This window comes from Salmo salar, chromosome ssa14 (assembly GCF_905237065.1).
Source record: "Salmo salar chromosome ssa14, Ssal_v3.1, whole genome shotgun sequence".
Classification (NCBI taxonomy): Eukaryota; Metazoa; Chordata; class Actinopteri; order Salmoniformes; family Salmonidae; genus Salmo; species Salmo salar.
In genome coordinates this window covers 53,236,166-53,260,153 of record NC_059455.1, presented here as the reverse complement: position 1 = coordinate 53,260,153, position 23,988 = coordinate 53,236,166, and the positions used below count along the sequence as shown (strand labels likewise).

Sequence of the window (23,988 nt, the reverse complement as noted above, 5' to 3'; positions counted from 1 at the left end):
GTGGATACCTGATGTGTTGTATTGACTTTAAACCTATCCCATTGAAAAACACAGGGGTTTAGGAATATTTTGGCACTTCCTACTGCTTCCACTAGATGTCACCAGCCTTTACAAAGTGTTTTGAGTCTTCTGGAGGGAGATCTGACCGAACAAGAGCCATGGAACGGTGATGTCCCATTAGACACCTGGCGCGCTAGTTCATGTTGGGTACCCTCGTTCCAATACGTTATAAAAGAGTATGCATTCGTCCACCTTGAATATTATTCATGTTCTGGTTAAAAAAGGCCCTAATGATTTATGCTATACCATGTTTGACATGTTTGAACGAACGGAAATATATTTTTTCCCCTCGTTCATGACGAGAAGTCCGGCTGGCTTACATCATGTGCTAACGAGACGGAGATTTTTGGACATAAATGATGAGCTTTTTTGAACAAAACTACATTCGTTATGGACCTGTGATACCTGGAAGTGACATCTGATGAAGAGAATCAAAGGTAATGGATTATTTACATAGTATTTTCGATTTTAGATCTCCCCAACATGACGTCTAGTCTGTATCGCAACGCGTATTTTTCTGGGCGCAGTGCTCAGATTGTTGCAAAGTGTGATTTCCCAGTAAGGTTATTTTTAAATCTGGCAAGTTGATTGCGTTCAAGAGATGTAAATCTATAATTCTTTAAATGACAATATAATATTTTACCAATGTTTTCTAATTTTAATTATTTAATTTCTGACGCTGACTTGACTGCCGGTTATTGGAGGGAAACGATTTCCTCAACATCAATGCCATAGTAAAACGCTGTTTTTGTATATAAATATGAACTTGATAGAACTAAAAATGCATGCATTGTCTAACATAATGTCCTAGGAGTGTCATCTGATGGAGATTGTAAAAGGTTAGTGCATCATTTTAGCTGGTTTTATGGTTTTGGTGACCCTGTCTTTGACTTGACAAAACATTACACACAACTCTTGTAAATGTACTGTCCTAACATACTCTAAATTTATGCTTTCGCCGTAAAACCTTTTTGAAATCGTAAAACGTGGTTAGATTAAGGAGATGTTTATCTTTCAAATGGTGTAACATAGTTGTATTTTTGAAAAATTTGAATTTTGACATTTATTTGGATTCAAATTTGCCGCTCTTGAAATGCACCTGCTGTTGATGGAGTGCACCACGGGTGGCACGCTAGCGTCCCACCTAGCCCCAAGAGGTTATTAAGGAGCTGTGTGTGTGTGTGTGTGTGTATGTCCTACCCTCTGTTTAAGGAGCTCTGTGTGTGTGTGTGTGTGTGTGTGTGTGTGTGTGTGTGTGTGTGTGTGTGTGTGTGTGTGTGTGTGTGTGTGTGTCCTACCCTCTGTTTAAGCAGCTGTGTGTGGGTCTCTTTGTGTTGCTCCACCTCCTCCTGCAGCTGAGAGAAGAAGGCTACAAAGTACTGCTGTCTGTAGTGGGGACTGAAGTTCTTCAACTCAGCCTCCGCACGACCTGCACACACACACACACACACACACACACAGTGGTCAGAACCAGTTCTGAAGACTTTGGAGGTCTGTAGCTCACAACAAGACAATGCCATTCAGTGGTGAACCATCTTTCTCACATCCTCCAGGTAAACCACATCACAGAGCGACAGGTAGCTGACAAAACAAAGGAGTGTCTTAATAGGTGGCGTTGGGCCAATCAGAACAGGTTCAGTGCATCTTTGTATACATTCTACAAGTGTCTGGAAGTCTATTGGAGGGATGAGACACCATTCTTCCATGAGAAATCCCATCACTTGGTGTTTTAGTGATGGTGGTGGAAAACGCTTTCTCAGGCGCCGCACCTGAATCTCCCATAAGTGTTTCATTGGGTTGAGATCTGGTGACTGAGACGGCCATGGCATGATGGGATGTTAGTTGCTTAATTAACTCAGGAACCTCACCTGTGTGGAAGCACCTGATTTCAATATTCTTTGTATCCCTCGTTTACTTCAGTGTTTCCATTATCTTGTCAGTTAGCTGTATGTCAATTCACAGCTTACTTCAACATCCCAACCACAATACAACATTATCTTACTTCAACATCCCAACCACAATACAACATTATCTTACTTCAACATCCCAACCACAATACATTATCTTACTTCAACATCCCAACCACAATACCACATCAACGTAATATCTCTGTATCATTTTTAACAAGCTCTACAGCACAAATATATTCTCTATGGTTTTGTCGCCTCGTTCCACCATCCTGATCTTGTGAGATCACATTCTATTAATCTACAAGTGAAATGACAGGAAACGAGAGCTGGTGGATCATCTTCCTGTCTGCTACTGGGAGGTTCGATTTGAATTATTCTTTTCTCCTAATGATTCATTCTGTTGTCACTACCTCAATGATGACTGTCCGTCATGATTCCTCCCTGCCTCATTCATTCCACTCCTCTCTGTCAACGGTGTGAAAACCAACACAATGCATATGGAGAATACCACAGAGGGTCTAGTCATAAACTAGTACCACAATCTATCACCGCAATCTATCACCGCAATCTATCACCGTAATCTATCACCGTAATCTATCACCGCAATCTATCACCACAATCTGGTTCCAAAAGGTGAAAAATTAGAAAAGTTAAGTCAATAGGGTTTATTTGTCATTTTGATATGGAATGAATGACTAAAAAGCATGAGAAGACCTACTAAGATAGAGAGACCCTTCTAGAATCTGAAGTCAAATGTCTACTGTTTGCTAATGATCTGGTGCTTCTGTCACCAACCAAGGAGGGCCTACAGCAGCACCTAGATCTTCTGCACAGATTCTGTCAGACCTGGGCCCTGACAGACCTGGGACCTGTCAGACCTGGGCCCTGACAGACCTGGGCCCTGACAGACCTGGGCCCTGACAGACCTGGGCACTGACAGTAAATCTCAGTAAGACACAAACAATGGTGTTCCAAAAAAGGTCCAGTTGCCAAGACCACGAATGCAAATTCCATCTAGACACCGTTGCCCTAGAGCACACAACAACAAAAACAATCTGAGAGACAAGACAAGGCAAGAAGGGCCTTCTACGCCATCAAAAGGAACATAAAATTCAACATACCAATTAGGATCTGGCTAAAAGTACTTGAATCAGTTATAGAACCCATTACCCTTTATGGTTGTGAGGTCTGGGGTTCGCTCACCAACCAAGAATTCACAAAACGGGACAAGCAGGAAATTGAGACTGCATGCAGAATTCTGCAAAAATATCCTCAGTGTACAACGTAGAACACCAAATAATGCATCCAGATTAGAATTAGGACGATACCCACTAATTATCAAAATCCAGAAAAGAGACGTTAAATTCTACAACCACCTAAAAGGAAGCGATTCCCAAACCTTCCATAACAAAGCCCTCACCTACAGAGAGATGAACCTGGAGAAGAGTCCCCTAAGCAAGCTGGTCCTGGGGCTCTGTTCACAAACACAAACAGACCCCACAGAGCCCTAGGACAACAACACAATTAGACACCAACCAAATCATGACAAAACAAAAAGATAATTACTTGACACACAGGAAAGAATTCACAAAAAAAACAGAGCAACTGAGCTACAGCCTTCCCTGTAGCTCAGTTGGTAGAGCATGGTGTTTGCAACGCCAGGGTTGTGGGTTCGATTTCCAAGGGGGCCAGCACAGAAAACAAAATGTATGAAATGTATGCATTCACTACTGTAAGTCGCTCTGGATAAGAGTGTCTGCTAAATGACTGAAATGTAAATGTAGAATGCTATTTGGCCCTAAACAGAAAGTACACAGTGGCAGAATACCTGACCGCTGTGACTGACCCACACTTAAGGAAAGCTTTGACTATGTACAGACTCAGTGAGCATAGCCTTGCTATTGAGAAAGGCCGCCGTAGGCAGACCTGGCGCTCAAGAGAAGACAGGCTATGTTCACACTGCCCACAAAATGAGGTGGAAACTGAGCTGCACTTCCTAACCTCCTGTCCAATGTATGACCATCATCTATCACTCCAATGTTAATCTGCTAAATTGTAATTACTTCGCTACTATGGCCTATTTATTGCCTTACCTCCTCACGCCATTTGCACACACTGTAGATAGACTTTCTTTTTTTTCTATTGTGTTATTGACTGTATGTTTGTTTTACTCCATGTGTAACTCTGTGATGTTGTTTGTGTCACACTGCTTTGCTTTATCTTGGCCAGGTCGCAATTGTAAATGAGAACTTGTTCTCAACTGGCCGACCTGGTTAAATAAAGGTGAAATAAAAAAAATTAAAATAAAAAAACATATTTCCCTCAGATTACACAGATCCACAAAGAATTTGAAAACAAACCCAATTTTGATAAACTCCCATATCTACTGGGTGAAATACCACAGTGTGACATCACAGCAGCAAGATTTGTGACCTGTTGCCACAAGAAAAGGTCAACCAGTGAAGAACAAACACCATTGTAAATACAACCCATATTTATGATGATTTATTTTCCCTTTTGTACTTTAACTATTTGCACATCGTTACAACACTGTATATAGACATCATATTCTTTTGGAACTTCTGTGAGTGTAATGTTTACAGTTAATTTTTGTTGTTTATTTGACTTTTGTTATTATCTAGTTCACTTGCTTGGGAAATGTTAACATATGTTTCCCATGCTGAGAGAGAGGGAGAGAGAGAGAGACTTCATGTCAAATCAAATGTATTTATAAAGCCCTTCTTACATCAGCTGATATCTCAAAGTGCTGTACAGAAACCCAGCCTAAAACCCCAAACAGCAAGCAATGCTGGTGTAGAAGCACGGTGGCTAGGAAAAACTCCCTAGAAAGGCCAGAACCTAGGAAGAAACCTAGAGAGGAACCAGGCTATGAGGGGTGGCCAGTCCTCTTCTGGCTGTGCCGGGTGGAGATTATAACAGCACATGGCCTAGATGTTCAAATGTTCATAAATGACCAGCAGGGTCAAATAATAATAATCATAGTAGTTGTCGAGGGTGCAACCAGTCAGCAACACAAGAGTAAGTGTCAGTTGGCTTTTTCATAGCCGATGTGATGTATTATAATGTGATCTAGCTTCCGTTTGGTTCGTAAACGGTAAGCGGTTTCCGTTTCAAGACGTAATGAATACATCCCAGCGGTGTGGTATATTATGTTATATATTGCATAAATTATACAAATACAGTATATTCCCCCATTATGTTGTTGGGAAATATTGTAGCTGTTTTTAATTTTATTATCATCCTGTCTGTGTGTGGAAATACGTCTGTTGATCCTTCTGTCTGAGTAGTTATTGACACATCAGTCAGGGTGCTATAGAGTAGGTTCTCTCTATCCACACGCTAGTCATAATGTTATCATATTTTCTCTTTTGGGTACTATTGAGTAGGTTCTCTCTATCCACACGCTAGTCATAACATGATCTGTCTATGTAGTTTTTACATACAGTACACTCCATGACATAAAGTATGTGGACATCTGCTCCTCGAATATCTCATTAATATGGAGTTGGTCCCCCCTTTGCTGCTATAACAGCCTCCACTCTTCTGGGAAGTCATTAATATGGAGTTGGTCCCCCCCTTTGCTGCTATAACAGCCTCCACTCTTCTGGGAAGGCTTTCCACTAGATGTTGGAACATTGCTGCTATAACAGCCTCCACTCTTCTGGGAAGGCTTTTCACTAGATGTTGGAACATTGCTGCGGGGACTTGCTTCCATTCAGCCACAAGCGCATTAGTGAGGTCGGGCACTGATGTTGGGTGATTAGGCCTGGCTCGCAGTCGGTGTTCCAATTAATCCCAAAGGTGTTCGATGGGGTTGAGGTCATGGTTTTCTGCAGGCCAGTCAAGTTCTTCCACACTGATCTCGACAAACCATTTCTGTATGGACCTTGCTTTGTGCATGGGGGCATTGTCATGCTGAAACAGGAAAGGGACATCCCTAAACTGTTGCCACAAAGTTGGAAGCACAGAATCATCTAGAATGTCATTGTATGCTGTAGCATTAAGATTTCCCTTCACTGGAAATAAGGGGCCCGAACCATGAAAAACAGCCCCAGACCATTAATCCTTCTCCACCAAACTTTACAGTTGGCACTATGCATCACTCCTGTATTCTACCCTCCTGTATTCCGCTCTCCTGTATTCTGCCCTCCTGTATTCTGCCCTCCTCTAACTATGTCCCTCCATGCAGGCGTTATCTCCATCAGAACATCCTGTCATTATGTCCCATGGAAACTCAGTGCAATTTGACCCAATTCAATGTATTAGCAGCTTTTTAAGGGCTCAGATATGGAGCAGGCAGATATGGAGGGGGAGTCTCTCTCTCCTAGTCTTATTAAGGCAGATATAGAGTGGGAGTCTTTCTCTCTTCTAGTCTTATTAAGGCAGATATGGAGTGGGAGTCTCTCTCTCTCTCCTAGTCTTATTAAGGCAGATATAGAGTGGGAGTCTCTCTCTCTTCTAGTCTTATTAAGGCAGATATAGAGTGGGAGTCTTTCTCTCTCCTAGTCTTATTAAGGCAGATATGGAGTGGGAGTCTCTCTCTCCTAGTCTTATTAAGGCAGATATGGAGTGGGAGACTCTCTCTCTCTTCTAGTCTTATTAAGGCAGATATAGAGTGGGAGTATCTCTTTCTTCTAGTCCTAACCCACCAATGGTTGTTTTCTATCTTTTACATGTTAGAGATGAAAAAAAAGACATGGGGAAGCATAAACAGTGTACATGTTGTAGTATATATTGTATACAGGATGGATACAGAGAGATGGTGAAGAGATGTGGTATATATTGTATACAGGATGGATACAGAGAGATGGTGAAGAGATGTGGTATATCTTGTATACAGGATACAGTATACAGACACCCTTAATCTACTCCAACTTGGTTTGTGGAAAATGTTGAGTCAACTGCAAATTCTTGGTAGTGACACAGAGACTGTCATTCTGACGGTTTACTGAGAGGTGGAGAGAGAGAGAGAGAGAGAGAGAGAGAGAGAGAGAGAGAGAGAGAGAGAGAGAGAGAGAGAGAGAGGAATTCAACAGGAAACCACTATCTCTTCTCTACATCCTCCAATTACAAACCAACCCCCTCCGACCCTCAGTATTTGATCTCTGGTCTTCAAGCTAAAGAGTAGAGACCTCTGGGACTGTCTGTGTCCTGTCAGGCTAAAGAGCAGAGACCTCTGGGACTGTCTGTGGCCTGTCAGGCTAAAGAGCAGAGACCTCTGGGACTGTCTGTGGCCTGTCAGGCTAAAGAGCAGAGACCTCTGGGACTGTCTGTGGCCTGTCAGGCTAAAGAGCAGAGACCTCTGGGACTGTCTTTGGCCTGTCAGGCTAAAGAGCGGAGACCTCTGGGACTGTCTGTGGCCTGTCAGGCTAAAGAGCAGAGACCTCTGGGACTGTCTGTGGCCTGTCAGGCTAAAGAGCAGAGACCTCTGAGACTGTCTGTGGCCTGTCAGGCTAAAGAGCAGAGACCTCTGGGACTGTCTGTGTCCTGTCAGGCTAAAGAGCAGAGACCTCTGGGACTGTGTGGAGGACTAACTGTCTGTGGCCTGTCAGGCTAAAGAGCAGAGACCTCTGGGACTGTGTGGAGGACTAACTGTCTGTGGACCAATATATTACACCGGACTAAAAGCAAATACACCTTCACACCCGTTCAACAGTTTGGGGTCACTTAGAAATGTCCTGTTTTTTTTAAGAAAAGTTGCCCAATAAAATAACATCAAATTGATCAGAAATACAGTGTAGACATTGTTAATATTGTAAATGACTATTGTAGCTGGAAACGACAGATTTTTTTATGGAATATCTACATAGGCGTACAGAGGCCCATTATCAGCAACAATCACTCCTGTGTTCCAATGGCAAGTCTGGAGCATCAGCATTTCTGGGTTCGATTACAGGCTCAAAATGGCCAGAAATAAAGAACTTTCTTCTGAAACCCATCAGTCTATTCTTGTTCTGAGAAATTAAGGCTATTCCATGCGAGAAATTACCAAGAAACTGAAGATCTCGTACAACGCTGTGTACTACTCCCTTCACAGAACAGTGCAAACTGGCTCTAACCAGAATAGAAAGAGGAGTGGGAGGCCCCAGGGAACAACTGAGCAAGAGAACAAGTACATTAGAGTGTCTAATGTACTCCCTGTATATAGCCTCCACATTGACTCTGTACCGGTACCCCCTGTATATAGACTCCACATTGACTCTGTACCGGTACTCCCTGTATATAGCCTCCACATTGACTCTGTACCGGTACCCCCATGTATATAGCCCCCACATTGACTCGGTACCGGTACTCCCTGTATATAGCCTCCACATTGACTCGGTACCGGTACCCCCTGTATATAGCCTCCACATTGACTCTGTACCGGTACCCCCTGTATATAGCCTCCACATTGACTCTGTACCGGTACCCCCTGTATATAGCCTCCACATTGACTCTGTACCGGTACCCCCTGTATATAGCCTCCACATTGACTCGGTACCGGTACCCCCTGTATATAGCCTCCACATTGACTCGGTACCGGTACCCCCTGTATATAGCCTCCACATTGACTCGGTACCGGTACCCCCTGTATATAGCCTCCACATTGACTCGGTACCGGTACCCCCTGTATATAGCCTCCACATTGACTCTGTACCGATACCCCCTGTATATAGCCTCCACATTGACTCTGTACCGGTACCCCCTGTATATAGCCTCCACATTGACTCTGTACCGGTACCCCCTTTATATAGCCTCCACATTGACTCTGTACCGGTACCCCCTGTATATAGCCTCCACATTGACTCTGTACCGGTACTCCCTGTATATAGTCTCCACATTGACTCTGTACCGGTACCCCCTGTATATAGCCTCCACATTGACTCTGTACTGGTACCCCCTGTATATAGTCTCCAGTTTGTGCTGTCAGAAAGAGGAGAGAAGAGAAGAGACCCAGGGGATGGGAGGAGAGAGGAGACTGTACTGTCAGAGAGAGGAGAGAGAAGTTTGTGCTGTCAGAGAGAGAGAGAAGAGACCCAGGGGATGGGAGGAGAGAGAAGTTTGTGCTGTCAGAGAGAGAGAGGAGAGACCCAGGGGATGGGAGGAGATAACATCCCGCCAGTACACCCTGAGCAGAGTGCCAGAAACCAATGACATCATGTTAGAGAGTCTGGTAAAGGTTGAAAATGGCATGTCTAGAATACAGCCAGCCAGCCAGCCAGACAGAACAGAACAGACAGACAGACAGAACAGACAGACAGAACAGACAGAACAGACATGTGTGTACATTGGACACCTTTGTGCAAATATGTCATGTCCCATAAAAGCTGACAAGCAGAGGAGTACTGAAGGTGCCTGAGTGCAGAGGGATAAAGGAAGCACAACGAGTGTATTCATACCAGCTCTGAGGCTAGAATAGTCCCTTACAAAAATAAACTAGCCAAACCACTTGGCTCCTAATGTAGAGCCCCTAATGTAGAGCTCTTAATGTAGAGCTCCTAATGTAGAGCTCCTAAATCAGAGCTCCTAATGTAGAGCTCCTAATGAAGAGCTCCTAATGAAGAGCTCCTAATGTAGAGCTCCTAATGAAGAGCTCCTAATGTAGAGCTCCTAAATCAAAGCTCCTAATGTAGAGCTCCTAATGTAGAGCGCCTAAATCAGAGGTCCTAATGTTGAGCTCCTAATGTAGAGTTCCTAATATAGAGCTCCTAAATCAGAGCTCCTAATGTAGAGCTCCTAATGTAGAGCTACTAATTCAGATTTCCTAAATCAGAGCTCCTAATGTAGAGCTCCTAATGTAGAACTCCTAAATCAGAGCTCCTAAATCAGAGCTCCTAATGTAGAGCTCCTAATTCAGATTTCCTAATATAGAGCTCCTAATGTAGAGCTCCTAATTCAGATTTCCTAATATAGAGCTCCTAATGTAGAGCTCCTAATGTAGAGCTCCTAATGTAGAGCTCCTAAATCAGAGCTCCTAATGTAGAGCTCCTAAATCAGAGCTCCTAATGTAGAGCTCCTAAATGAGAGCTCCTAATGTAGAGCTCCTAATGGAGAGCTCCTAAATGAGAGCTCCTAAATGAGAGCTCCTAATGTAGAGCTCCTAAATCAGAGCTCCTAATGTTGAGCTCCTAATGTTGAGCTCCTAATTCAGATTTCCTAATGTAGAGCTCCTAATGTAGAGCTCCTAATGAAGAGCTCCTAATGTAGAGCTCCTAATGTAGAGCTCCTAAATCAAAGCTCCTAATGTAGAGCTCCTAATGTAGAGCGCCTAAATCAGAGGTCCTAATGTTGAGCTCCTAATGTAGAGTTCCTAATATAGAGCTCCTAAATCAGAGCTCCTAATGTAGAGTTCCTAATATAGAGCTCCTAAATCAGAGCTCCTAATGTAGAGCTCCTAATGTAGAGCTACTAATTCAGATTTCCTAAATCAGAGCTCCTAATGTAGAGCTCCTAATGTAGAACTCCTAAATCAGAGCTCCTAAATCAGAGCTCCTAATGTAGAGCTCCTAATTCAGAGTTCCTAATGTAGAGCTCCTAAATGAGAGCTCCTAATGTAGAGCTCCTAAATGAGAGCTCCTAATGTAGAGCTCCTAATGTAGAGCTCCTAATGGAGAGCTCCTAAATGAGAGCTCCTAATGTAGAGCTCCTAAATCAGAGCTCCTAATGTTGAGCTCCTAATTCAGATTTCCTAATGTAGAGCTCCTAAATCAGAACTCCTAATGTAGAGCTCCAAATGTAGAGCTCCAAATGTAGAGCTCCAAATGTAGAGCTCCAAATGCAGAGCTCCTAAATCAGAGCTCCTAAATCAGAGCTCCTAAATCAGAGCTCCTAAATCAGAGCTCCTAATGTAGAGCCCCTAAATCAGAGCTCCTAATGTAGAGCCCCTAAATCAGAGCTCCTAATGTAGAGCTCCTAAATCAGAGCTCCTAGTGTAGAGCTAGTGGAGTAGGACTATAGCAGGCCTCCACCTAATCTCTTGACACAGTAACAAATTGCTGTATGTTTTACTGTAAAATCTTAGGGTAATATGCTGCTTTATCAGTTTACAATTTCTAACAGTGCAGAAGTGAGGTGTTGCCTACAGAAGAGAGCTAGGTTGCTAGTGGGTTAAATACAGAAGAGAGGTGGGTTACTAGTGGGTTACCTACAGAAGAGAGGTAGGTTGCTAGTGGGTTACCTACAGAAGAGAGGTAGGTTGCTAGTGGGTTACCTACAGAAGAGAGGTAGGTTGCTAGTGGGTTAAATACTGAAGAGAGATGGGTTGCTATTGGGGACATTGCCCTGTGTAGGGTGCCGTCTTTCGGATGGGACGTTAAACGGGTGTCCTGACTCTCTGAGGTCACTATAGATCCCATGGTACTTATTGTAAGAGTAGGGGTGTTAACCCCGGTGTCCTGGCTAAATTCCCAATCTGGCCCTCATACCATCACGGCCACCTAATCATCCCCAGCTTCCAATTGGCTCATTCATCCCCCTCCTCTCACCTGTAACTATTCCCCAGGTCGTTGTTGTAAATGACAATGTGTTCTCAGTCAATTTACCTGGTAAAATAACGGTAAATAAAATAAAATAAATTGGTTCATCTACAGAAGAGAGGTAGGTTGCTATTGGTTCATCTACAGAAGAGAGGTAGGTTGCTATTGGTTCATCTACAGAAGAGAGGTAGGTTGCCTACAGGCTACTAGTAAGACCAGACCATATATAGGCATTGCTTCTGGCCATTCATTGCTGAAAGATGATCATAAAGAATCCGTATATACCTCCGGAAATGTTTAATCAGAATTTAAACACCCACAGTGTTAAAAACACTTTCTTAGAAATGATATAATAATAATAATTGATTTAACTTTTATAGAGCTATTCATTACATAAAGAAATCTTGAAGCACTGTAAAGCAACAACAACAACAACAACAAAAAAACAATCAATTTAAAAACAACATCATTAATCATCATATGTAGATCGACGGTCAAGAGACTAAAGGTTGAGAAAGTCCATGGCTTGAGTGAGATCAGAGGTCAAAGGGGAGACCCAGGAGCAGACAGGCAGCACGTTGTCATCACGATGTTTCGCCATCCACGCCGTTTATTGCTTCTTAATAGGACTCAGTCAGACGAAGTCAGAGTTACGTACTAGCCACTCGACCAGTAGCTAGCTAGCTACTCCGTGGTGAATCTACGGCAGTCACGATACGTGACCATCTCAAATAGTTTAGTTATTTAGATTTTTTTTACCCCCTTTTTCTCCCCAATTTCGTGATATCCAATTGCGATCTTGTCTCATCGCTGCAACTCCCCAACGGGCTCGGGAGGTGAAGGTTGAGTCATGCTTCCTCTGAAATATGAGTCATGCTTCCCCCCCCCCAAAATCGCGCTTCTTAACACCCGCCCGCTTAACCCGGAAGCCAGCAGCACCAATGTGTCAGAGGAAACACCGTTCAACTGACGACTGAGGTCAGCCTGCAGGCACCCGGCCCACCACAAGGAGTCGCTAGAGCGAGATGAGCCAAGCCCCCCCCCCGGCCAAACTCTCCCGTAACCCGGACGACGCTGGGCCAATTGTAACGCCGCTCTATGGGTCTCCCGGGCACGGCCGGCTGTGACACAGCCTGGGATCGAACCCGGGTCTGTAGTGACACCCCAAGCACAGCGATGCCACTTGGGAGAAACTAACACTTTTCAATGTGTTGATAAACTAAGATCCCCATAGTGTTGAGTCCTTAACACCATGAGTGTTGCAAATTCCAACTTAAATTAACACTTTTTTTTTTTTGAGCTCTTGATGTTACACTTTCTCAGTGTTAGGGAATTAACACCTGTGGTGTTACAGTATTTTTTGGGTAGGTTTTAACACTGTGTAAAGCCTTATTTGCATATTTCCCAGGGTCCCTTTCAAGTGAATGTTAGAGTTACCCACCGATGACTGTGTTTTTTAGTGACAGAGACATGGTTGCTACAGTCCTGAAGCCTTCACCAAGTGAATGTGTTTGAATTAAACATAAACCCTTATTGGACATGTCATAAGGCCTTGACTTATGACCTAGTTTCCCCCCAACATTGTGGTCTGAAAATCCAAATCATCAGACATCCAAATCGTCAGACATACAAATCGCAATATGCTGTTGTGTGAAGTGATTAGTAATTCCTGATCTTAACTAGGGAGGATATTCAACAAATTTAACTTTTTATCATCCACAATCTGCATTCAGAATCAACACTCAGATATAACACTGATGTTAACCCCACTAGAATCAACACTCATACATAACACTGGTGTTAACCCCACTAGAATCAACACTCAGATATACCACTGGTGTTAACCCCACTAGAATCAACACTCAGATATAACACTGGTTTTAACCCCACTAGAATCAACACCGATATTTTTACACCCAGAAATGTGCTGCGTACATGTGCCATTTGCAACTTAAAATCTCTCTCAGGAAATCATCCTGTCGAGTAGCCTATAGAGTTGAAGCAGGACTGAACAGAACTGGAGCTCTCTCTCTCTCTCAGGGCTTCATTGGCATGGGAAACATATGTTAACATTGCCAAAGCAAGTGAAATTGATAATAAACAAGAGTAAAATAAACAATAAAATAAATGATCAGTAAACATCACACTCACAAAAGTTCCAAAAGAATAAAGACATTTCAAATGTCATATTATGTGGAAATAGTTAAAGTACAAAAGGGAAAATAAATAAACATAAATATGGGTTGTATTTATGTGTTTGTTCTTCACTGGTTGCCCTTTTCTTGTGGCAACAGGTCACAAATCTTGCTGCTGTGATGCACCCTGTGGTATTTCACCTAGTAGATATAGGAGTTTATCCAAATTGGGGTTGTTTTTCGAATTCTTTGTAGGTCTGTGTAATCTGAGGGAAATATGTGTCTCTAATACGGTCATACATTTGGCAGGAGGTTACGAAGTGCAGCTCAGTTTCCACCTCATTTTGTGGGCGGTGTGCACATAGCCTGTCTTCTCTTGAGAGTCAGGTCTGGCTACGGCGGGCGGCCTTTCTCAATGGCAAGGCTATGCTCACCGAGTCTGTACATAGTCAAAGCTTTCCTTAAGTTTGGGTCAGTCACAGCGGTCAGGTATTCTGCCACTGTGGACTCTCTGTTTAGGGCCAAATAGCATTCTAGTTTGCTCTGTTTTTTTGTTAATTCTTTCCTGTGTGTCAAGTAATTATCTTTTTGTTTTCTCGTGATTTGGTTGGGTCTAATTGTGTTGCTCTTTCTCTCATAATTAAATGCATTGCTAGACACAAAACAATTGTTGTAACAGACATGGGTGTGTCCCAGTTCTGAGTAATTTTAAGTAATTAAAGAAATGTATTGTTTACGCACCTATCATAGCCTTCAGTTAAGTGTTCTATGCATATCCACAAATAATAATACAAATTGAAACGGGCTATTTCTGTCTCTTTCTTTATCATTTTGAGAAGCAAATCTACATGGACCTCAGAAAAAAACAGACATAAATTAAATTGCAATGCCTTTCATTAATAAAAAATAAAACAAACCCAAATAAACGGTTTTTTGTTGTTGGTTTTTTTTTGTACAGATAAGGGTAGGCATGGTAGGCTAATTTCAATGACATAACGAGCGTACATAATTCCCCCACAATACGTGTAACTTTATTTTACCTCTGATGTAGTTGGATTTAGTCTCATCCAGCAGACTTGAAGAAGATGCTCCCATAGTGAAATGAAATTATCTCAGTCCACGTTAGACTGCTATGCCCCAGGCGAAGAAGCTGTGAATCGTCCCGTTTCAGTGTGTCGATGCTGGTATCTGACAGAGAACGGACGTGGAGGAGAAGCACGCCTGAAGAAACCACTATCACACCGTAGGAACTTCCTCATTCTACAGCACCGCCTTAATAAGTAGCCTGCCCCTATTCAGAATCATTTCAGTTTGAGAGCGACGTTTACATTGTTTTTTTTTTCATCTCATCGTGTAGCCTAGGTTTTATATCAATGACTGTATATAGTTATATCTATACATATACACTGCAAATACAGATAAACTAATGGAAAGAGTCACTGTAATACGTTTTTTAAAATAACTTTATTAGTATAATGGCTCGATTTCAGTTGAAATGTGTGCCTGAATTATACAAATATTTATTTCCAATTTGGTCCACTATTTTTGTCGTTTTAATTCATTTTATTTTTTGGCTAATCTTGGCCCAGTTTCCCAAAAACATCTTAAGGCAAATTACTCGTTATAATCTTCGTAGAAGCATCTTTAAATCTCCAAGCTTTTCCCCAAAACCATTGTTATTAACGTTACTGTTGAAAAACGCTTGTAATCTCAGACCATTCCAGAACAGCTAATGGCGCTTTCACGATAACTGAGAACTCGGAAAAATGCGAGGTCAAATCAAATCATGAAGTCTGTGATTTTCAGGTCGGAAAGTCGGAGCTCTGGAAAGATGCCTGAGTTCCCGAGTTGGTATTCCGAGTTGGATGACCTTTCAAAACATTTTTCCCCAGTTGTCTTGAACGCACTGAAGTCGAAAATTTGAGATTTCTGAGTTCCCAGTTGTTTTGAATGCGGCGTTAGATTATTTCCCCCCTCCCGCTTCACTTTATACAGAGAAGATCTCTGATAAACATAAAATCACATGATTTATTATCTTTCCTCCAAGAGCCTACAGTTCCCAATGTCTTTTCAATTGATACAAACAAGCAACGTATAGCCTACAACAATGCTTCAAATGAGATGACTGCATTAAAATATAAATAAAGTAGACCATAGGCCTATTTCAATCATATTGAAACGCATTCCATGTTTAGTAAACAGAATTAGATTTTGCTACTTGTAGGCTATTGTCTATAATTTGTCTCAATATAGATCTTAATCCTGACGTGTTTATTTATTTGTCTGACAAGAGAAACTCTAAATTATTGTTACTAATGGTGCTTTCAACTAATGGTGTTTTTCAAATCTCCGACGTCCGATTTCGGTGCGTTCAAGACAACTGGGAACTCTGGAAAAAAACATGATCAAATCATGACATCTCTGATCTTCAGTTCGGAAAGTCGGAGCTCTCGAAAGGTTTGCCAGAGTTCCCGAGTTGGATGACCAATCAAAAGATATTTCGAAGTCAGAGCTCATTTTTTCACTAGTTCCTAGTTGCACTGAAGTCAGAAGTCAGGGATTCCTGAGTTCCCAGTTGTTCTCAACGTTGCACAAGACAGCTGGGAACTCGGGCAAAAAAACTAGGTCAAATCATAATGTCAGTGATCTTCAGGTCGGAAAGTCGGGGCTCTGGAAAGATGCCTGAGTTTGTAACTTGGAATTCGTGTGTCATGCCTGATGCCTCATGTAAATATTGGCGTATTCAAAAGAACTGGGAACTCGGAAAAATACGAGGTCAGGAGCTCTGGAAAGAGGCCAGAGTTCCCGAGTTGGAATCCCGAGTTGGATGACCAATCAAAAGATTTTTCGAAGTCAGAGCTGTTTTTTAAACTAAACTAGTTGCACTGAAGTGAGAAGTAGGAGATTTCCAAGTTCCCAGTTGTTTTGAACGCAGCATTAAATATAAATCTCTCTCTCTCTCTCTCTCTCTCTCTCTCTCTCTCTCTCTCTCTCTTTATATATATATATATATATATATATATATATATATATATATATACAGTACCAGTCAAAAGTTTGGACACACCTACTCATTCAAGGGTTTTTCTTTATTTTTACTATTTTCTACATTGTAGAATAATAGTGAAGACATCAAAACTATGAAAAAACACATATGGAATCATGAAGTAACCAAAGTAGCCACCGTTTGCCTTGATGACAGCTTTGCACACTCTTGGCATTCTCTCAACCAGCTTCATGATGTAGTCATCTGGAATGTGTTATAAATACATAATACATGCATTATAAATATTATAATTGTAATTTTATATTATAAATACAAGTTCAATCTGTACTTCAATGCACATCTGGCAACAACACATCTGCCACGCTGATCCTTAACACTGGGGCCCCTCAAGGTTGTGTACTTAGTCCCCTCCTGTACTCCCTGTTCACCCACGACTGCGTGGCCAAACACGACTCCAACACCATCATTAAGTTTGCTGACAACACAACAGTGGTAGGCCTGATCACCAACAACTATGAGACAGCCTATAGGGAGGAGGTCAGAGACCTGGCAGTGTGGTGCCAGGACAACAACCTCTCCCTCAATGTGAGCAAGACAAAGGAGTTGATCGTTGACTAGAGGAAAAGGAGGGCTGAACAGGCCCCCATTAACATCGACGGGGCTGTAGTGGAGCGGGTCGAGAGTTTGAAGTTCCTTGGTGTCCACATCACCAACGAACTATCATGGTCCAAACATACCAAGACAGTCGTGAAGAGGGCACGGCAAAACTTTTTCCCCCTCAGGAGACTGAAAAGATTTGACATGGGTCCCCAGGTCCTCAAAAAGTTATACAGCTGCACCATCGAGAGCATCCTGACCGGTTGCATCACCACCTGTAATGGCAGCTGCTCAGCATCTGACCGTAAAGTGCTACAGAGGGTAATATGCGGTGTCAGAGGAAAGCCCATAAAATTGTCAGAGATTCCAGCTGTTGTATTCAGCATTTCACTGTGAGGTCTACTACACCTGTTGTATTCAGCATTTCACTGTGAGGTCTACTACACCTGTTGTATTCAGCATTTCACTGTAAGGTCTACTACACCTGTTGTATTCAGCATTTCACTGTGAGGTCTACTACACCTGTTGTATTCAGCATTTCACTGTAAGGTCTACTACACCTGTTGTATTCAGCATTTCACTGTGAGGTCTACTACACCTGTTGTATTCAGCATTTCACTGTAAGGTCTACTACACCTGTTGTATTCAGCATTTCACTGTGAGGTCTACTACACCTGTTGTATTCAGCATTTCACTGTAAGGTCTACTGCACCTGTTGTATTTAGCATTTCACTGTAAGGTCTACTACACCTGTTGTATTCAGCATTTCACTGTGAGGTCTACACCTGTTGTATTCAGCATTTCACTGTAAGGTCTACTACACCTGTTGTATTCAGCATTTCACTGTGAGGTCTACTACACCTGTTGTATTCAGCATTTCACTGTGAGGTCTACTACACCTGTTGTATTCAGCATTTCACTGTGAGGTCTACTACACCTGTTGTATTCAGCATTTCACTGTGAGGTCTACTACACCTGTTGTATTCAGCATTTCACTGTGAGGTCTACTACACCTGTTGTATTCAGCATTTCACTGTGAGGTCTACTACACCTGTTGTATTCAGCATTTCACTGTGAGGTCTACTACACCTGTTGTATTCAGCATTTCACTGTGAGGTCTACTACACCTGTTGTATTCAGCATTTCACTGTGAGGTCTACTACACCTGTTGTATTCAGCATTTCACTGTGAGGTCTACTACACCTGTTGTATTCAGCATTTCACACTAAGGTCTACTACACCTGTTGTATTCAGCATTTCACTGTGAGGTCTACTACACCTGTTGTATTCAGCATTTCACTGTGAGGTCTACTACACCTGTTGTATTCAGCATTTCACTGTGAGGTCTACTACACCTGTTGTATTCAGCATTTCACTGTAAGGTCTACTACACCTGTTGTATTCAGCATTTCACTGTGAGGTCTACTACACCTGTTGTATTCAGCATTTCACTGTGAGGTCTACTACACCTGTTGTATTCAGCATTTCACTGTGAGGTCTACTACACCTGTTGTATTCAGCATTTCACTGTAAGGTCTACTACACCTGTTGTATTCAGCATTTCACTGTGAGGTCTACTACACCTGTTGTATTCAGCATTTCACTGTGAGGTCTACTACACCTGTTGTATTCAGCATTTCACTGTGAGGTCCTACACCTGTTGTATTCAGCATTTCACTGTGAGGTCTACTACACCTGTTGTATTCAGCATTTCACTGTGAGGTCTACTACACCTGTTGTATTCAGCATTTCACTGTGAGGTCTACTACACCTGTTGTATTCAGCATTTCACTGTGAGGTCTACTACACCTGTTGTATTCAGCATTTCACTGTAAGTTCTACACCTGTTGTATTCAGCATTTCACTGTAAGGTCTACTACACCTGTTGTATTCAGCATTTCACTGTGAGGTCTACTACACCTGTTGTATTCAGCATTTCACTGTAAGGTCTACTACACCTGTTGTATTCAGCATTTCACTGTGAGGTCTACACCTGTTGTATTCAGCATTTCACTGTGAGGTCTACTACACCTGTTGTATTCAGCATTTCACTGTAAGGTCTACTACACCTGTTGTATTCAGCATTTCACTGTGAGGTCTACTACACCTGTTGTATTCAGCATTTCACTGTAAGGTCTACTACACCTGTTGTATTCAGCATTTCACTGTGAGGTCTACTACACCTGTTGTATTCAGCATTTCACTGTAAGGTCTACTACACCTGTTGTATTCAGCATTTCACTGTGAGGTCTACTACACCTGTTGTATTCAGCATTTCACTGTAAGGTCTACTACACCTGTTGTATTCAGCATTTCACTGTGAGGTCTACTACACCTGTTGTATTCAGCATTTCACAGTAAGGTCTACTACACCTGTTGTATTCAGCATTTCACTGTGAGGTCTACTACACCTGTTGTATTCAGCATTTCACTGTGAGGTCTACTACACCTGTTGTATTCAGCATTTCACTGTGAGGTCTACTACACCTGTTGTATTCAGCATTTCACTGTGAGGTCTACTACACCTGTTGTATTCAGCATTTCACTGTGAGGTCTACTACACCTGTTGTATTCAGCATTTCACTGTGAGGTCTACTACACCTGTTGTATTCAGCATTTCACTGTGAGGTCTACTACACCTGTTGTATTCAGCATTTCACTGTAAGGTCTACTACACCTGTTGTATTCAGCATTTCACTGTGAGGTCTACTACACCTGTTGTATTCAGCATTTCACTGTAAGGTCTACTACACCTGTTGTATTCAGCATTTCACTGTGAGGTCTACACCTGTTGTATTCAGCATTTCACTGTGAGGTCTACTACACCTGTTGTATTCAGCATTTCACTGTGAGGTCTACTACACCTGTTGTATTCAGCATTTCACTGTAAGGTCTACTACACCTGTTGTATTCAGCATTTCACTGTGAGGTCTACTACACCTGTTGTATTCAGCATTTCACTGTAAGGTCTACTACACCTGTTGTATTCAGCATTTCACTGTGAGGTCTACTACACCTGTTGTATTCAGCATTTCACTGTAAGGTCTACTACACCTGTTGTATTCAGCATTTCACTGTGAGGTCTACTACACCTGTTGTATTCAGCATTTCACTGTAAGGTCTACTACACCTGTTGTATTCAGCATTTCACTGTGAGGTCTACACCTGTTGTATTCAGCATTTCACTGTGAGGTTACTACACCTGTTGTATTCAGCATTTCACTGTGAGGTCTACTACACCTGTTGTATTCAGCATTTCACTGTGAGGTCTACTACACCTGTTGTATTCAGCATTTCACTGTGAGGTCTACTACACCTGTTGTATTCAGCATTTCACTGTGAGGTCTACTACACCTGTTGTATTCAGCATTTCACTGTGAGGTCTACTACACCTGTTGTATTCAGCATTTCACTGTGAGGTCTACTACACCTGTTGTATTCAGCATTTCACTGTGAGGTCTCTACACCTGTTGTATTCAGCATTTCACTGTAAGGTCTACTACACCTGTTGTATTCAGCATTTCACTGTGAGGTCTACTACACCTGTTGTATTCAGCATTTCACTGTAAGGTCTACTACACCTGTTGTATTCAGCATTTCACTGTGAGGTCTACTACACCTGTTGTATTCAGCATTTCACTGTAAGGTCTACTACACCTGTTGTATTCAGCATTTCACTGTGAGGTCTACTACACCTGTTGTATTCAGCATTTCACTGTGAGGTCTACTACACCTGTTGTATTCAGCATTTCACTGTGAGGTCTACTACACCTGTTGTATTCAGCATTTCACTGTAAGGTCTACTACACCTGTTGTATTCAGCATTTCACTGTGAGGTCTACTACACCTGTTGTATTCAGCATTTCACTGTAAGGTCTACTACACCTGTTGTATTCAGCATTTCACTGTGAGGTCTACACCTGTTGTATTCAGCATTTCACTGTGAGGTCTCTACACCTGTTGTATTCAGCATTTCACTGTGAGGTCTACTACACCTGTTGTATTCAGCATTTCACTGTGAGGTCTACTACACCTGTTGTATTCAGCATTTCACTGTGAGGTCTACTACACCTGTTGTATTCAGCATTTCACTGTGAGGTCTACTACACCTGTTGTATTCAGCATTTCACTGTGAGGTCTACTACACCTGTTGTATTCAGCATTTCACTGTGAGGTCTACTACACCTGTTGTATTCAGCATTTCACTGTGAGGTCTCTACACCTGTTGTATTCAGCATTTCACTGTAAGGTCTACTACACCTGTTGTATTCAGCATTTCACTGTGAGGTCTACTACACCTGTTGTATTCAGCATTTCACTGTAAGGTCTACTACACCTGTTGTATTCAGCATTTCACTGTGAGGTCTACTACACCTGTTGTATTCAGCATTTCACTGTGAGGTCTACTACACCTGTTGTATTCAGCATTTCACTGTGAGGTCTACTACACCTGTTGTATTCAGCATTTCACTGTGAGGTCTACTACACCTGTTGTATTCAGCATTTCACTGTGAGGTCTACTACACCTGTTGTATTCAGCATTTCACTGTGAGGTCTACTACACCTGTTGTATTCAGCATTTCACTGTGAGGTCTACTACACCTGTTGTATTCAGCATTTCACTGTGAGGTCTACTACACCTGTTGTATTCAGCATTTCACTGTAAGGTCTACTACACCTGTTGTATTCAGCATTTCACTGTGAGGTCTACACCTGTTGTATTCAGCATTTCACACTAAGGTCTACTACACCTGTTGTATTCAGCATTTCACTGTGAGGTCTACTACACCTGTTGTATTCAGCATTTCACTGTAAGGTCTACTACACCTGTTGTATTCAGCATTTCACTGTGAGGTCTACTACACCTGTTGTATTCAGCATTTCACTGTAAGGTCTACTACACCTGTTGTATTCAGCATTTCACTGTGAGGTCTACTACACCTGTTGTATTCAGCATTTCACTGTGAGGTCTACTACACCTGTTGTATTCAGCATTTCACTGTGAGGTCTACTACACCTGTTGTATTCAGCATTTCACTGTAAGGTCTACTACACCTGTTGTATTCAGCATTTCACTGTAAGGTCTACTACACCTGTTGTATTCAGCATTTCACTGTAAGGTCTACTACACCTGTTGTATTCAGCATTTCACTGTGAGGTCTACACCTGTTGTATTCAGCATTTCACTGTGAGGTCTACACCTGTTGTATTCAGCATTTCATTGTAAGGTCTACTACACCTGTTGTATTCAGCATTTCACTGTGAGGTCTACTACACCTGTTGTATTCAGCATTTCACTGTAAGGTCTACTACACCTGTTGTATTCAGCATTTCACTGTGAGGTCTACTACACCTGTTGTATTCAGCATTTCACTGTAAGGTCTACTACACCTGTTGTATTCAGCATTTCACTGTGAGGTCTACTACACCTGTTGTATTCAGCATTTCACTGTAAGGTCTACTACACCTGTTGTATTCAGCATTTCACTGTAAGGTCTACTACACCTGTTGTATTCAGCATTTCACTGTAAGGTCTACTACACCTGTTGTATTCAGCATTTCACTGTGAGGTCTACACCTGTTGTATTCAGCATTTCACTGTAAGGTCTACTACACCTGTTGTATTCAGCATTTCACTGTGAGGTCTACTACACCTGTTGTATTCAGCATTTCACTGTAAGGTCTACTACACCTGTTGTATTCAGCATTTCACTGTGAGGTCTACTACACCTGTTGTATTCAGCATTTCACTGTAAGGTCTACTACACCTGTTGTATTCAGCATTTCACTGTGAGGTCTACTACACCTGTTGTATTCAGCATTTCACTGTGAGGTCTACTACACCTGTTGTATTCAGCATTTCACTGTGAGGTCTACTACACCTGTTGTATTCAGCATTTCACTGTAAGGTCTACTACACCTGTTGTATTCAGCATTTCACTGTAAGGTCTACTACACCTGTTGTATTCAGCATTTCACTGTAAGGTCTACTACACCTGTTGTATTCAGCATTTCACTGTAAGGTCTACTACACCTGTTGTATTCAGCATTTCACTGTGAGGTCTACACCTGTTGTATTCAGCATTTCACTGTAAGGTCTACTACACCTGTTGTATTCAGCATTTCACTGTGAGGTCTACTACACCTGTTGTATTCAGCATTTCACTGTAAGGTCTACTACACCTTCTGTATTCAGCATTTCACTGTAAGGTCTACTACACCTGTTGTATTCAGCATTTCACTGTAAGGTCTACACCTGTTGTATTCGGCGCATGTTACAAATAGCATTTGATTTGATTTGAACAGCCACACCATTCATTGCCAGATTCAGCTGAGGTCTAGAACTTAGGGAATGATTTGTACCAAATACAAAGCTCTTAGTTTTAGACATGTTCAGGACCAGTTTATTGCCTGCCTCCCATTACAAAAACAGACTGCAGCTGTTTGTTAAGGGCTTCAGTTACTTCATTAGCTGTGGTTGCTGATGCATACAGTGCCTTCAGAAAATATTCAGACCCCCTTAGGTTAGTTTATTTGGTAAATATTTTCTTAACTCTTGATGAACTGCACTGTTGGATAAGGACTTGTAAGTAAGCATTTCACGGTAAAGTCTACATTTCTGGCATTCGGCGCTGTCACATCGGGTGGCTTGTGGATTCAGGAGAGGTGGAGTCAGGCGCAGGAGACAGAATGATTCCGTGAATGAATTTAATAAAATATCCACACGGAAAATATGCAAAAGGTATGGAGTGCAAGGTGTGCAGAAAGAAACGCACCACCCTTAAAAGAACGTAACCAGGGAC

General features: G+C 42.1%; 1 protein-coding gene across 3 annotated transcripts in view; it reads right to left on the bottom strand.

Moving 5' to 3' along the window:
* LOC106591048 (protein Niban 1) overlaps positions 1–14,847 on the bottom strand; it is a 66,956-nt gene extending 52,109 nt beyond the window's left edge. For 2 of the 3 annotated variants that reach the window (XM_045694557.1, XM_045694556.1), the window contains exons 1-2: positions 14,622–14,847; positions 1,359–1,489 (exon numbers count right to left, since the gene is read on the bottom strand). In XM_045694557.1, the coding sequence (XP_045550513.1) occupies positions 1,359–1,489; positions 14,622–14,676 (186 nt within the window). In that variant the 5' untranslated portion in view covers positions 14,677–14,847. The remainder of the gene's footprint in view (positions 1–1,358; positions 1,490–14,621) is intronic. The other variant, XM_045694558.1, reaches the window with a different exon arrangement.
* Between the last annotated feature and the right edge of the window lie 9,141 nt (positions 14,848–23,988).